Source organism: Homalodisca vitripennis, chromosome 6 (assembly GCF_021130785.1).
Source record: "Homalodisca vitripennis isolate AUS2020 chromosome 6, UT_GWSS_2.1, whole genome shotgun sequence".
Lineage (NCBI taxonomy): Eukaryota > Metazoa > Arthropoda > Insecta > Hemiptera > Cicadellidae > Homalodisca > Homalodisca vitripennis.
This window is the reverse complement of record NC_060212.1, coordinates 63,326,444-63,343,159: the sequence shown is the minus strand read 5'-3', so window position 1 is coordinate 63,343,159 and position 16,716 is coordinate 63,326,444. Positions and strand designations below refer to the sequence as shown.

General features: G+C 35.5%; 1 protein-coding gene across 1 annotated transcript in view; it reads right to left on the bottom strand.

Annotated features, from left to right (window-relative positions):
- The window catches only part of LOC124365404, a 52,285-nt gene that overhangs the window by 15,920 nt on the left and 19,649 nt on the right, over positions 1-16,716 (bottom strand). Inside the window, exon 3 of the mRNA XM_046821384.1 lies at positions 3,220-3,324. Coding sequence (XP_046677340.1) covers positions 3,220-3,324 — 105 coding nt within the window. The remainder of the gene's footprint in view (positions 1-3,219; positions 3,325-16,716) is intronic.

Genomic DNA, 16,716 nt, shown 5'->3' with positions numbered 1-16,716 from the left:
ATCTAGAAAAACGGTCAATTTTGTTTGATTTAAAGTAAGTAATAGTGTTCTAAATTTGTATTTTCTTTATTTTAATCATTACTAAGTTACATTAGGCATAAAAAGTGAAAACGCCAAATGGCATTTTACGCATATACCATCATAAAATAATGAAATATGCGGGTAACGTCAAATGGCGTTTTTATTTTATTTTACTGCAACAAAGATGTAAACCCTCTAAGTACGTTCAGATATACATAAAAACATAGTTAAAAACCCATTCTGAAATTTTGTTTTGTTTTTTTGTTCATCGCATGCGTCAAATAAGGAATTTTTTTCTTAGCGGTCAACGTGTTAAGCCAACAACTAATTAAAAATATTTTCAATGAAAATTTCAGAGAATTGATCCATACGCTTTCCCCTCTAGCATTATTTATTTGCAAAGATGATATCTTCACATGGTTAAGTCGCTAACAACTTTAATGTTTTAAACATTATCCTTCAAGTCCTAAACCTCCTAAAAGACATTTCTATTTGTAGATTAAAACTCTTAAAGAGTCCTCATAATAACCCTTCAAATCATGTACAGTTATCTGGTTGAGCTCTAAGCTTCACGTGATTATAACACAGCAACAGAAAAGACAGCTCACTTTACTTTAGCTGTTCGAAGGTATCTTCACTATGGATGTCTGGTCTGGTGTAAATTATCTGCAGGTAACCTACAGCACATTTTGATAATGCAGGAAAGGGGTCTCAGGGATTGCAATATACACTCGAACAACAAACATGCAGCGAACTTCCATTTTCCCACTCATCACTCATCACTCATTAGAGCTTTACATGAGAAGAAGCCCTTATATGAAGTTGTATTATGGAATTACTTGCCAGTAGGCCTCAAGATGTGGACATAAATGACTTAAAGTGGTTATTCGATAGTCCATTTTCTACAGTGAATGAATACTTATGGAAAAATGTCAAAGAAGCAAAATGAAATTACTTTATAAAGTTAAAAATGTTTTATACATGCTGATTTCATTATATTTATATGTCTGATATTAATCTTATGTAATGATGCTACCATAGATCTCTACACATGTGTAAACAAAGCATATTTTTCTACCTAGTTACACTAATATAATTCATAATCTATAGGTGCCACTGTTAATGAAAAGACTAATACATATTATGTCCCTATTACTGAGCTCGTTCTTAGTGTATTCTCTAGTAATTCTTATACAATTCTTGGCTTAAAAAGTGATTGAGAGACAATGAGTTTAATGAAAGATGAATATACTCATGTCCTTGTGTGATGGCAGGTGTGGTTTTTTACAATAGCAGGTTTGGTTTTGGGCAATGTACAATGAATCGAGTGAGAAAAGAGATATACCCACATCCTTGTGCTATGGCAGGTGTGGTTTTTTACAATAGCAGGTTTGGTTTTATGCGAAGTACAATGAATCAAGTGAGAAAAGAGATATACTCACATCCTTGTGCGATGGCAGGTGTGGTTTTTTACAATAACAGGTATGGTTTTATGCGAGAGTACTATGAATTAAGTTAGAAAAGAGATATACTCACATCCTTGTGCGATGGCAGGTGTGGTATTTTACAATAGCAGGTTTGGTTTTATGCGAGGTACAATGAATCAAGTGACAAAAGAGATATACTCACATCCTTGTGCGATGGCAGGTGTGGTATTTTACAATAGCAGGTTTGGTTTTATGCGAGGTACAATGAATCAAGTGGGGAAAAAGAGATATACTCACATCCTTGTGCGATTGGCAGGTGTGGTTTTTTTACAATAGCAGGTTTGGCTTTAAATGCGAAGTACAATGAATCAAGTGACAAAAGAGATATACTCACATCCATGTGCGATGGCAGGTGTGGTTTTTTACAATAGCAGGTTTAGTTTTATGCGAAGTACAATGAATCAAGTGACAAAAGAGATATACTCACATCCATGTGCGATGGCAGGTGTGGTATTTTACAATAGCAGGTTTGGTTTTATGCGAGGTACAATGAATCAAGTGGGAAAAGGATATACTCACGTCCATGTGCGATGGCAGGTGTGGTTTTTTACAATAGCAGGTTTGCTTTTATGCGAAGTACAATGAATCAAGTGACAAAAGAGATATACTCACATCCTTGTGCGATGGCAGGTGTGGTATTTTACAATAACAGGTTTGGTTTTATGCGAAGTACAATGAATCAAGTGACAAAAGAGATATACTCACATCCTTGTGCGATGGCAGGTGTGGTATTTTACAATAGCAGGTTTGGTTTTATGCGAGGTACAATGAATCAAGTGGGAAAAGAGATATACTCACGTCCTTGTGCGATTGGCAGGTGTGGTTTTTTTACAATAGCAGGTTTGGTTTTATGCGAGGTACAATGAATCAGTGGGAAAAGAGATGTACTCACGTCCTTGTGCGATGGCAGGTGTGGTATTTTTTACAATAGCAGGTTTGGTTTTATGCGAAGGTACAATGAATCAAGAGAAAAGAGATGTACTCACATCCTTGTGCGATGGCATGCAATAGGCAGGTTTGGTTCTGTGCGAGGTACAATGAATCAAGTGAGAAAAGAGATGTACTCACGTCCTTGTGCGAATGGCAGGTGTGGTATTTTGCAAGGTACAATGAGTTTGAGAAAAGAGATGTACTCACGTCCTTGTGCAATGGCAAGTGTGGAAAAGTGTGCATAGGTACAATGAGTCTAAAGAGAAAAGAGATGTACTGGTATTTGTACAATAGCAGGTGTGGTTTTGTGCGAGGTACAATGAATCTAAAGTGGGAAAAGAGATGTACTCACGTCCCTTGTGCGATGGCAGGCGTGGTTCTATGCGAGGTACAATGAGTCTAGTGAGAAAAGAGATGTACTCACGTCCTTGTGCAATGGCAGGTGTGGTTCTGTGCAAGGTACAATGAGTCTAAATAGAAAAGAGATGTACTCACGTCCTTTGTGTGAATGGCAGGTTTGGTTCTGTGCAAGGTACAATGAGTCTAAAGAGAAAAGAGATGTACTCACGTCTTTGTGCGATGGCAGGTGTGGTTCTGTGCAAGGTACAATGAGTCTAAAGAGAAAAGAGATGCACTCACGTCTTTGTGCGATGGCAGGTGTGGTTCTGTGCAAGGTACAATGAGTCTAAAGAGAAAAGAGATGCACTCACGTCTTTGTGCGATGGCAGGTGTGGTTCTGTGCAAGGTACAATGAGTCTAAAGAGAAAAGAGATGCACTCACGTCTTTGTGCGATGGCAGGTGTGGTTCTGAGCGAGGGACAGAGACGGCAGCAACAGAAAGCCGCACACTGCCAGGTGTCCAAGCCACATCTTCCAGCATTCTATCCTGCATAACACAAGCAAACACTAATCAGTTTCGTGCAGGGTCATACCTCATATTTCACTTTTGTCATCTGGATAGCTTTCAACTTTATCAATGGTTATGTTAACATTAAGACAAGGAATGTTGCTACTTCTTGTACGAATTAATCGCTCAATAATCCTGTTATTGCGATCTGGCCAATGTCCGCAACTGTTGCTGTTCCCTAGGTTAGGTATTAGAGAGGTTTTCTATATCTAATTTTGCCTGACATCATAAGACTATTTGATTATCATCTAACAGTTGCTTGCCAATTAAAAACTTGAAAATCTTAATATATTGGTCTCACTGAGGAGAGACATCAGTAAAAAAATATTACACTAAAAGACCCAAAACTAAAATACTAAAAGGCATTTGGCTGTACTTATGGTAAAAGTATTTCAAAACATAAGAGCAAAAAATAGATAGTGTAAAAGGTTACAATTAGGTATAATTTGTTAAAACATGATTTATTTTTTACATTGTGAAAAAAACTAAAATACAATGTTAAAATATTACTATATAAAATATCCAAAACTTTCTTAAATTAGATGGGTTAAATATAATTTCGAATATAAGCTGGCAAAATATGATTTACAACAACGGCCGGCCAGCGTGTTCTAATCTTTCAAAGAGGCTAGTGAGGCTGGGTTGCCCTCAAAGCTGGTATCTTCCAAACCTCACAATGAGGCTGGTAAGACTAGGTTGCCTACAGAGAAGGCATATTCAAAATCGGTATTGTGTTCCTAATTTTACCATGTGCTAAGAAGAAAGTGAGTTCTTAAGAAAAAAATTATGCATTGTTATTATTTTAATAATTTCCAATCAGTAATCTTGCAGGAATCTGGTGATTATCCTAATAATGTTTTACCTGCAAGAAGGATATCACTGCTTTTTTGTAAAAAAAACCATGAAATAAAAAAATATTTTTGAATTAAGATTAGGTTTAAATAATGATAGGCCTACTAGATATTAAATAATTAAGACATATCCACTATATACTCTCCTATTTATAAATTACTATGACAATTTTATTAAATACGAATAGCATACGAATAGATTTACCATCAAGAAAGATACCCACACGAGCCAAATGAGCCAAATTTTAGTAAAACGCGTACAGTTATCTCAGAATGAGTCACATTACATCTTGCTGTCTTTCATGAAAAGTTTAAAGACAAAGATAATCTACATAAAAAACTGTCTATTGACGTCATTAGGGACCAATATATACAGCTAATTGTGGCTGTAGTGTCCCCCATTGATGCTAACAGACGGAACCTTGTGTCGTTAAATAACAGTAAGTCAATTCTTATCTACTAATAGACGTTTCAAAGTGTCGTTAACTAACAGTAAACCAATTATTATCAGATAACGCACGGAACTCCAGTGTCGTTAACTAACAGTAAGCCTATTCTTATCTGCTAATAGACGTTTCAAAGTGTCGTTAACTAACAGTAAGCCAATTCTTATCTGCTAATAGACGTTTCCATGTATCGTTAACTAACAGTAAGCCAACTCTTATCAGTTAACGGACGGAACCATTGTGTCGATAACAGTAAGCCAATTCTTATCAGCCAACATGAAACCACTGTGTACTTTAATTTAAAAGCTGAATATGTCATCTTCAATACGATCCAATAGTACAATAGTAGTTCCTATGGAGAAATAATGTCACGGAAATTGCGTAATACTACCACAGCAACTAAAATGTCCAAAACAAATTGGTGCTGTCGAAACAAATATTCTATTTTTATTAACGTATAATTATGCCTCGTCACACTCATTCCGTCATTGTAATCAAACAGTTCCCGATAAGAGTAAACAAACTCTGCTGATGTATCATAATGTCTGATGACTCACTATTGATTCTTCAAATGGATTTTTAAACACTCATTCATAGCAGATAGATGCCGTCTGTCATCGCGTCGCCAAATAACCTCTCAAACCTACTGACAGTTCGATGGAAGCCAGTCAATAAAGACCTTGTCACTGTCAAACACTACAAACACCTTCTATTGTCTCCTTGCATAAGAAATCAGCACCGGCGACTTTGATGTGCCTCGTGTCTGCAGTTTGTCGAATAAAACTGTATACAAAAGCGGGCTACCTTTATTAATGATAAATATTTTACGCTCGAGCACTAGAATTTAGTCAATGGTTGACATGTTAATCAATACACAACGCATCGTGGATACAAAATTATCTTTCACTTTGGTTCGTACAAGATAACCACAATGTGGTCTGGCACGGACGTAGCTAGTGAGGGGGTCCAAGGCCCCCCCCAAAATTGTGATATCACTTTTTTTGGCAAATGATTATTATTATTTAAATAATTCAAACTACTATATAGCTCTTACTCTTTTATTTCCAAATAAGTTTAAGCTCAATTTTACTATGCAGCCCCTTAAAACTCGACTTCTGTTCATTATGACTCTATTTTCGTGTTCTATTTACCGACTATATCGACAGGTTTGAAATCAGTTCCACATCTAGTTCGTTTGTTGAAAGTGTTGGGGACATGTATTACTGATAGATCGTTCTTTGAAACGGGTCGTTTCTTTGACACTGAAGCGGGACAAGAGCTTTATAAGGAAGACGTTTAATGGGGCATAAACGGTTGACTGGACTTGCCTTACTTTCTGTTCATTACGGGAAAATATCAGTTCCTCCAGAGCAAGTACTAGTTACGATGGCTCAGGAGTCAAGAAAAATTTTACTTCGTAAAAACTCTTACATAGGCCCTACTATAATTTTTCACGGTGTATTTTTGTATTATTTATTTTGCAAACAATAAAAGCATCATTTTGTAATTACATTACTACACAAGTCTAATCAATTTTAATTATTAATCATGCCTCCACAATTAATTATGAATATAATAAATACTAAATATAACCTGCTTAAAGACGTAAAAACTTTGCGCGAAATTCACTATCTTGCTTCTTAAATTTAAGTTTAAAAAATTTGAACGCTTCCGGAGAAGGCCCCTAATTTCGTCTCCCCCCCCCAAAATGTTTTTCCTGGCTACTTCCCAGTGGTCTGGGCAATACAGCTTTTTCCATAACGTGTTTTAACACTTCGCAAAAATGCTATAGGGCTTAAATATTTTGCCCACTCCTGAGTATATTTTATAGCTGAATTGAACGTGGTCTTGGCTGTTTATTGTAAGCCCATTATAACTTATATTTGGAAATTTAAACGTAGCCGTAATCCTATTATGTGTTAAAAAAACAATTACCTGCCAACAACCATAGCTATTGTTCGTGTTAGGTATTTGCTGTTACAATAGGAGGCGCGATCCGTTCATTTACCGTAAACACTCACATTCCAAGGATGCAGAGTGGAGAAATGAATGAGACTCTCCCAGAACGCTCGAACACTTTTCTTATTGAGTGTAAACATGAAATAGAATCAATCAACATTTTATTTACGTGTTGAATCTCTCAACCACGGATTACCCGATATGTTTAAAACATAGGTCCATCATAAAAGCTTTCACTAAGATTGCTATGACCTTCGGTTTTAAAAATTGCGTGTGAAGCCGCGGGTAAATGCTAGTTTATAATAAGTTAGAGTTTTAAACACACAATTTTACCAGACCAATATGCAAAAATATTTTTAAAAAACTGTTGTGCTTTTGTCGCACATCCGTGGTGAGCAACGTTTCCTGTTCGAGTTAGTGAAATATAAAGAAGTACACTACACTGCACACTGTACTTACTCTGTATACTGCACACTGTACAGGTACAGCGTAACCGCATTACAGCGGCAGTGCTTAGCCCAGGAATCGAGAGCCAATTTGCAAGGGAATAAGCAGACAACCTGTTTTTTTAATGGACAGAGGAATTGTTACTAAGAAACAATCGATCGCTACTAGCGCTAATTTTGACGGAACTCGAAATGGAAGGGTAGTAAAAGGGTTAACTAAGAACACATTGCTTTGATCCCTCATTATATCTGTCCTGCATTGCCATACTGTAACAACTGCATGGATTGTGTTGAAAATATTTTTGTAGATGGGGAGGCCCAACTTTGTCGTCAAAATATACAGGTTCACATTATTTTCTGCCCGGCGTTCATAGTGTCAATGCAATGAGTCCAAGCTGTTCGATGTGTGTAGATTAATGCTGTGCAATACAAAGTTTCAATTCAGATTAGGACAATATATCCCTATATCGTTGAACACCAAGCGTTAATGTTTTTGATTAGACATAAACCCTCATTATATTTGTCAAAAACACTTTTAATTTATATTTAATTCATTCACTTCATCATTTTAGCTTCCCTATGTAATAATCAACGTCTCAGTATAATTAAATTAAGGTTAACACGCGGTTGTTCAATTTTAACTTATAAATAACAGTTCACTTTATAAATACTATTCGTTTTAATGCTAATTAATTTCTCACATAATTTTAGATAAAGTGTACAAATTTTGTTATAGTAAAACTTACCCATCAGAAACGTAAGTATAATAGTTACATTACCGTCAGACAACTTAGTAAAGAGAATACAATTCTATCTATAAGGGTTCTGTATACGGTTAGTTGACGCTTATTGTACATTTATTTACGTGTTTGACGACTTGATTTTAAAGTGAGTCAAGCTAAGAAAAATATTATCTGAAAAAAAAATTATGTTTCGTATTTTTTAACCCTTTTGCGACCTTTCCATCTCGACTACAAAACCAGCGTGGTTGATGGTAAATTATTCTCAAGGGATCTTCCTCTATCGATTTCAAGAGGAAAAACAGCTTGTTTGCGTGCAAATTGACTCCCAGCTACAACACTATACAGTTTCACTATCGAGTAAACACGTGTCGTGAATCTTGTACGGGCACATTGTGTACATACGACTTACTTGACATGTTACAACTAGTTGTTGTCGTGTTATAAAAAAAGTTTATGCCCGTTGCTTGTATTAATGCAAATGTTTAAATTCATATGATTTTAAACAACCTGTACTTTGTACTCAACACGTTTGGCCTACAGCCTAAAAATATGGCGGATTAGGAAGAAATGTTCGTTTTTTATTGAACCCTTGTTCGCCTGTACTGAGAGTACACCCCATGTGTTCAGGCTAGTGAACTGAAGTGGAACAGTATTTTTTCTTTACTAAGTTTAAGTGTTAGAGAGGGCTTCTTAGTCCTAACTTCGCCTGGTAAAATAAGACATTCTTTACTTTTTTTTAACAGCTTCATACAGACGGGTTTCCTTTATTTATTGTAAGGAATGTAGCATAATGTGCTTTGTTTAGAAATTTATGAAGTCTAACTGAAAGAGTAAATTATAAAATAATCTTAACTACTGTACATACAATATGGGCTAAAATAAAAAGTGAATAGGTTTGATTCAACATGCCTTCAGACCCATACGGAAGAAACATTAAACATGTGGTCTGATATACGATGAGGAGGTGGTGCTTTATGTAGTGGGAGTTAAACATATGGATACACTCTGTTTAGTTTTGGATGGATAAAGATGGATGGATGGAATTCGGGACACCTTTCTAGGAAATAGAAGTGAACTTTTTCGTCACTGTTACAACTTTGCCCATTTCCTCAAAATTTGATTTGGGGGAGGGGGCTTAAAATGTTTAAATAGCGAAGAAACAGGATCTAAGTAAATACCACTTGTTCACTTAAACACTCCATTTCAAAGTAAAGTATAACAAAAACACATCTTAAATTTGTTAATTCCAACCAGAAACTGAACATGATACTGAACTTCCTCAAAACTGATAAGATGATGAGAGGCCTGCCCTGCAGCAGGAAATAACTGTAAAACTGGTTGAGTTTGTAAGGGAAGTAGTTGCCTAATGTAGTTATTTATTTACCTTATGAATCTGGATGTTGTAAATGTGACTAAAAAGTTCACTTCTATTTCCAAGAAAGGTGTCCTGAGTTTTCCATTCCTCTTATCTTTATCCATAAAAAAAACTAAACAGAGTGTATCCATATGTTTAACTCCCACTGCGTAAAGCACCACCTCCTCATCTTATATCAGACCACGTTTTTAACGTTTCTTCCATATGGGTCTGAAGGCATTTTGAATCAAACCTATTCACTTTCAAGCACAAAATTTTAGAATAATTAATTCTACATGGGTCTATAAGCAGGCAGGACCCATACACAATACGCTCTAATAATAATTTAGAGAACAATTTGAATGCCATGTAACACGACTTAGGCTATACTTAGCACAAAACTGTATATCTGAGACCGGATGTACTTTCTTTTGCTTTTAAGTAAGCAGCATCTCAATTTTTTTTAAATCTGTTTAGAAAACTTCAGATTCTATTTTTGGCTTATGTGTCATATTTTTGACTAGTTTATGTATTACACTGTAATTAGTTTTAGACGAATATAATACGTTTAATTATTGAGAATACGTGGGCTTCTTAAAATTCATATTTAGTCATACAGTACCTGGAAGCTTATGCATAAACAATCATCCATATTGATACGTCTATGTGTACAGCTACCTTATTTTAATTCATATGCACGAACACATTTTCCGTTGTTCGTAAAAAGAATAAACGTCCTAGCGACTATTTTTGCATTAAATTCCACTGTCATTAGTGTTCAGTAGTAGACAACAAACAACTGATGCCTCTCAACTGTGACATGGTTGGCGCTCCCGGCTTGTGCAAGCTTATCTTTAAAGTGGCCCTGCTCCCTTATGCATTGATAGATTTCGTTGAAACAAGTACCGTTGCAGTTGCAATGAATTTGTTCAAATAGTTGATGTCTAGTAAACGTTTTTTTGTAAATGTTTTATAATTTTTTTCGTAATTTTACTTTAAACTTTTGCAACAGAGTCGATAACGTTTTTACTCGTTCTAAATTGAAATCTTTCCTTCAATTAAAGTGAAAATCCTGAATAATAGATTTTTGAAGTTTATCTAAATATTTTGCACATCTATTCAGTTTCCGAGCAGAGAACATAACCTCTTAGCGCCCTCATTGCCCAATTTATAAATGCAAGTTTATAAATGAACGGGTTAATGTCTAATTGTAAATGCAACGTTGTTGTACCCTACATTGTTGTATTTTTACATATATCGTACATATATCAGTGATGTTTAAGGGGGTTCAGTACAGCAAAATATTAAAAAATTCCATTTTCGTTTTTTTCTCATTTTAATATTCTAGGTTAATTTCTGAAGAATTTGTTGCAAAAATTATTAAAATCCGATGTCGGGAACTATTTAAATTTAATTTTCAAACATATACTACACATCGAAGATAACCAGAGAAACTTAGGTATTTATTATAGTACTAGTGTTGTGGAAAGTAAGCCTTATTGCAATGAGTGTACAGTGAAGAATTAATTAGAGTGCATTGGACACGTGCAGAAGCGCTTGGGAACCCGTCTAAAGAATTTGAGGTTAAAAGAGGGAAAAGTCAAACAAACTGACGGAAACAACTTTGGGTGGTCGGAATAGACTGACTGAAGCTGCCATATTATCTATTCAAAAATACTGTGGTCTAGCAATACTTAGAAATACTAGTAATTTGAGAGAGATTCAGCAGGCATTATTGGCAGAATACCATCACTTATTGTCAAGCAACGCCGATCTTCAACACAGGCTTTGCCCAAAAGGAAGCGATAGTTGGTGTAAGTACCAAAAGGCAAGGGCTTCAAATGAATCATACCTGTACGACCAATCAAAACTTTCCACCTCTCTCCAGTCATTATGAATAAGATAAACCTATTTTACAGACCTGAGTTCACCTGACTTGAAAATGTCTCCATAGTAGATCGCAGAATTCAAATGAGTCTGTGAACCAAATAATTTGGACTCGCCTCCCAAAAACCGCTTTTGTAGGCAAACATACTCTACACCTAGAAGTGTATGATGCCATAAATTCCTTCAACGAAGGAAATATTGCAATATGCATGGTTTTAAAACCCCTAGGAATGATAGTTGGACATAAAAGGTGAAGCAATGGTGAAGCAATGAAAAAGCTGGATATTACTCGCTTACAAAAAACCTAGCACATGGTTTCCAATGTAGCTAAAAAAGCTAGGCAAGCTCGGTAAGTGCTAAAAGAAAGCTGGAAGACAGTGGGAAGAGTTAGAGGATCCTGATAACCCTAGTTATGGAGTAGGATGCCAATAAACTTATGTTACAGGTTAGTGAACTCACAAGCCTATGCATGGCCTTTATCTGCGAGTTCCCGAAATTTAACTTCCCTCCCCCCCTCCACATATGTACCTTTTCTCTAGAACTGCTCATCAGATTAGGATAAAGAATTACAGTTGTAGCTACTACAAACATTTTGAGCTCGACATTAAAAAAAGATAATAAGTGTTTTTAAAACACAATATTATATTATAGTTTTGTTACAAAATATATATTTTTAATTTTCCGCTCTAACTGTTAAGAAATGCCCGCATGATCGCATGATATTGTCCGAAAGTTTGATTACGATAGGCCAAGAGGTTCCTGAGAAAAAGGTTCACCAAATTTCACAAATTAGCATTAAAAGAGTAGGCCGTACAGAACCCCTTTTAACCTCTATTGGACAAGGGGTAGGTGTGTGAGATCGTTAATGCCAAGGTAAAACTGCTTCGTTACTCCATTCATGTACTGAAATGTGAAACCCCACAGTCAGGAGACAGTAAGTACAGTTCGTAGCGGACCCCACTGTACGGTGGTGACCTGCACGTTCACAACACGTGGCCGTGTACCGCGAGCTACCGCCCCTGTGCGGTGCGGCGCGGCGGTTGAAACAATCTCATCTGATCTGTTAATCCAATTGATACAATGGAATAATCACGCACTCGACCCTCGAGTGACGGTCTCACGCATCGCTCTCCACTGCGGCTGGAGGCCGAGTGTTCGGGCACTCAGGCGCGCTCGCCCAATATCCGAGGCCGAAATAATTACGTTCGCCGGCAATTGTTCAAATACAGAATAACAAGATTTACTAAGCAAGTTTAACAGCAATGAGTTACCTGTCTTTATAACCTTTCATGTCAGTATTTTCTAGATAAGACCATTATAGTAACCTTTTCTAAGCTTTCTAATTATCGTTTTCTCCGCTACAATAATACAGTTCGTGTTTAGAAGACATTTATAGAAGTAACCTTACATGTCAGTATTTACGAGATACAAATTTACTGTAATTGATTTTTATTTTTTTCCAGATAAAATAATCAAGGTCATGTTTATAATACTTTATATAGTAAGATTTCATGTAAGTTTTTACCATATACAAGTTTATTGTCTTATTGATTTTTATATTTTTCTCCGACACAATAATCAAGGACCTGTGTAGGAGACCTTCAAAAGTAACCTTTCATGTCAGTATTTACCAGATACAAGTTTACTGTCTTATTTTGATGTTTTTCTCTGATAAAATAATAAAGGTCATGTATAGAAGACCTTTAAAGTAATCAATCGTTCATGTTAGTATTTACTAGATATACATTTTCTAGTTCATTTATTTTAATCCTTTTCTCCGATACAACAATCGAGGACGTGTGTAGAAGACCTTTAAAGTAACCCTTTATGTTAGTATTTACCAGATACAAGTTTACTGTCTTATTTATTTTTATCTTTTTCCAATAAAATAACCAAGATCGTGTTTAGAAGACCTTTACCTTTTATATCAGTATTTACTAAATAAAAGTTCAGTCTTATTTGTTTTATCTTTTTCTCCAATTATATAATCGAAGTTATGTTCGGAAGATGAACTAAAAATTCTCCGACAAGACAATAATTAAATACTCACACTAACCTTTTATTATATCACAAATTTAAAAAAAGATCTTTAACTTATGATCTTAAACTTTTTTTGTATCGTTTAAAAAGCATGAGGGTGCTTATTGATCACACAATATACTTAAAATAAGGCATTCCCCATAACTCTATGTCAATAAGGTCGCAAAAGTGTTTGAAAATTAACACTGTTCTTATGAAAGAAAAACTCGAGGTCATCATACTAAAAAAATAACACAAAGCTAATTAATAATACAAGCTAAATAAATAATACAATCAAAATTACAGCAAAGAAAGATACATTCTTAATCGAGTTTAAACTCAAACGAAGATAATATTTTAATGCATCAAATTAAGAAATCATATCCTCTAGTTCGTACCAGTAATATTAAAAATTAAAATTATTATGAGATAACTGAAAGTTTTTAAGAACACAAAATAATAAAACTTAATTATACCTAAAATGTGTTCATCACACGGATATTTTATAAATAAATGATCACGTTAGTGATAATAGAATAAACTCTCGTTCTAGATCAATATATGACGAGTCCGTGATGGATAACTCTGAAAATCTCATCCTTCAGCTCTAGGAATCGAGCTGGGCTTGTCTGCATAAAACTTCTGCTTCAAGTACAAGAAACCTCAAGTCGTTAAAATCGTTATTACTACCGAATTCTTCCAATTGCTGTCAAAAAATAATCGTTTATCATCTCTCGATAACGTTCTCCACTGACTGTAACTGCATGGCCACGGGCATGTAAAAAAAAGTAAGAGCCAATCCTGTCACCAACTCACAATCCACACCAGTTACCTTTTTTGGGTGCATATGTTTCACCATAGCCACCATAGCAAGAGGACTTTCAAGCCCCCAAATGCGACAGGTTTGTTTATTTACATAGCCAATGAGATGAAAATGAGATTCACCAGAAGTATGTTTTTGCACAAAATTGTCATTATTCTGATTAGGCTATCCTCCAACGCAAAAAAAAAAAAATTAAAGCCTCTGTCGGTGATTTCCCAGTTGCAATTCTTAACTCAATTGGACCTTTCATGCATGCAAATGCAGATCTTTAGTCAAAATACTCTGCGTTGTACCGTAAGAAATGCCTAATTGCTGAGATCGACGATGAATTGAGGTTGACGGATTTTCTCGAACCCTTGCGCTTGTGGCGGCGATATTTACCTCTCCGAGAGCGTACTGGTCGTTGTAAATCTAACACTGAACCCGTTACATTAAATTTATCAATAAGTTTTTGATTGATCGCCGTACGTGATGGACGATTATGGTTATCAGTCATTTCGTAGTGCTGGAATCACAGTTAAACAGTTAAAACACGTTGATCAATCGAATAAAACTTCATAACATCATATATCACTAAACAAAAATTCCCAATTACATATCATCAGCTGTTCATCGTGCATGAGATAACAGTTCTGCCTACTATAAACTGTAACCTCCATCTGAATCACTCTATATTACATATTTTTATCCAGGTAAAGCTAGCTGAAGACGTTTTCTTTAGTGTTAATGAAGTAATTAAAAAAAAATGTAACAAACCGATTTCTCATCTAAGCGCAGTTGCAAAAAACGTAATCTAATAGTTTTTAAATGAAATACATAATTCTTTAAATTCCGAATAATATACATAATTACCAAAAATATTTTACTAGATATAAAAGACTGTTCATTTTCAGACATACCATGATAAACTTGTTTTTAATGATAAATTAAATGTGCAGAGTGAAAATACAAAGTGCAAGAGTGTAATACAAAATTTATTTAAAATAAGTATTTTTTCAGATGTTGACGTTTTTTGTTATTAATTTAAAATATTGATACTTTCGTCACTAAGAGACGAAATCTTTAGAGATTTGTGCTATACGATGTCACCACAGGACATAAAGGCGATTTTGCATTTAATGTGACCTTTAACGACAATATTGTGTAATTTTAATATTGCTTTTTATGCAGTGCAACATGGTATTATTGTATTGTGAAATAGATGATAATATTGTAAAGGAGTAACATAGAAACGTAATACATTTGTCTATGAATAACTATAAAAAGACCAACTTAAATAAATGAGATACACAATTAATAACATTATCGGAAATGTTTTCTTCTTAACTAATATTATATATACATGCGAAAGTGAGTTTGTGTCTTTGTTTGTTACGCTATTACGCGTTAACCACCCAACCGATTATACTGAAATTTTACATAGACATCCTTAGGGTCCCTGGTTAACGAATAGACCTATTCTTATTTCGAAAATCTCTCCGGGTTACGCCCCACTGGTCTCTGAAGTTGCGAAAGTCCTATCTTCAAAAAGGACGACTCCTACTTAAAAAGCAACTACCGTCCTATTTCGATCCTTCCAGTGTTCAGCAAAATCTGTGAAAAAGTTTTTCTATGAAAGAATCGTAAGCTTTCTAGAAGACAACGAAATTCTGAACCCTGAAATTTTATATTTAGAAAAAACAAACCTACAATTGATGCACTTATGGCTCACTTCTTACCTCAAGGATCGAGACCAGTGCGTAGAAATTTCAAATGTTGTTTCTGAAAAAATCAAAATGGCTCATGGTGTCCCTCAGGGTTCAATCCTCGGGCTCCTTTTATTTCTGATATACGCCAGCAGATCGAATTCAGTAATCCACCATGGGAAACTGATTCAATATGCTGACGACACGACCCTCTGCTTCAAAAATAAATCTCTTAAAGATTTGGAGATCACATCATTCACAGAATTAAATTCAGCTATACAGTTCTTATCGGAAATAAACTTGAAAACCAATTAGTCGAAATCAAATGTTGTTCATTTCTCTCTCCGACAGCCAGATGCAGAGCAGCCTGCTGTTTTTGTGGATGAAGACTTTTTAGAGGAAACTAATTCCATGACGTGTTTGGGAATGCTCCTTGATAGGAGACTGACTTGGAACGATCATGTAGATAACGTATGTGCTAAGGCTTCCTCAGGCATATTTGCGAAAAACTAGCAATGTTCTGTTCCCCAAGAGTCTTAAAGATGGCTTATTATGTCCTTATCCATGCACATTTAGCGTATGGAATAAGACTCTGGGGAGGTTGTTCCAAAAGCAAAATGGAGCGAGTTTTTAAACTCCAAAAAAAATCTGTAAGAGTAATTGGAAAGTTAAACTTTAGAGAGTTGTGGAAGGAATCTTTCAGGGAGTTGGGATTGCTGACTTTACCCTGCCTCTGTATTTCTGAGGTGATCATGTACTGCTTCTCCAAGTGTGTCTTGGTTCGTGGCAGGGAAGTTCACCAATATGAAACCAAAGGCAGGGACAACTTCAGAACACAGCAACACAGACTGACGTCTCAATGACTCCCGCAACAAGTTGGTGTCAGACTAATCAACGGGCTCCCTGAAAGTGTGAAAAAATTCAAACAACACAAATAAATTTAAAACTCGTCTCAAGCGCCTTCTGGTGTCTAAAGCGTTTTACTCTGTTGAAGAATTCATGATGAGCCGCTGGGAAATTTAAAAATCAAAATTCAACAGCTGGATCTGATGTCGGAATGGATGTGCCTGTTTGAATGTTTAAAATGTATGTCTGACTGATTGAAAACGTGTACATGGTTTTTTACAAAATGTGTTAAAGTTTACGATTGCAATACAA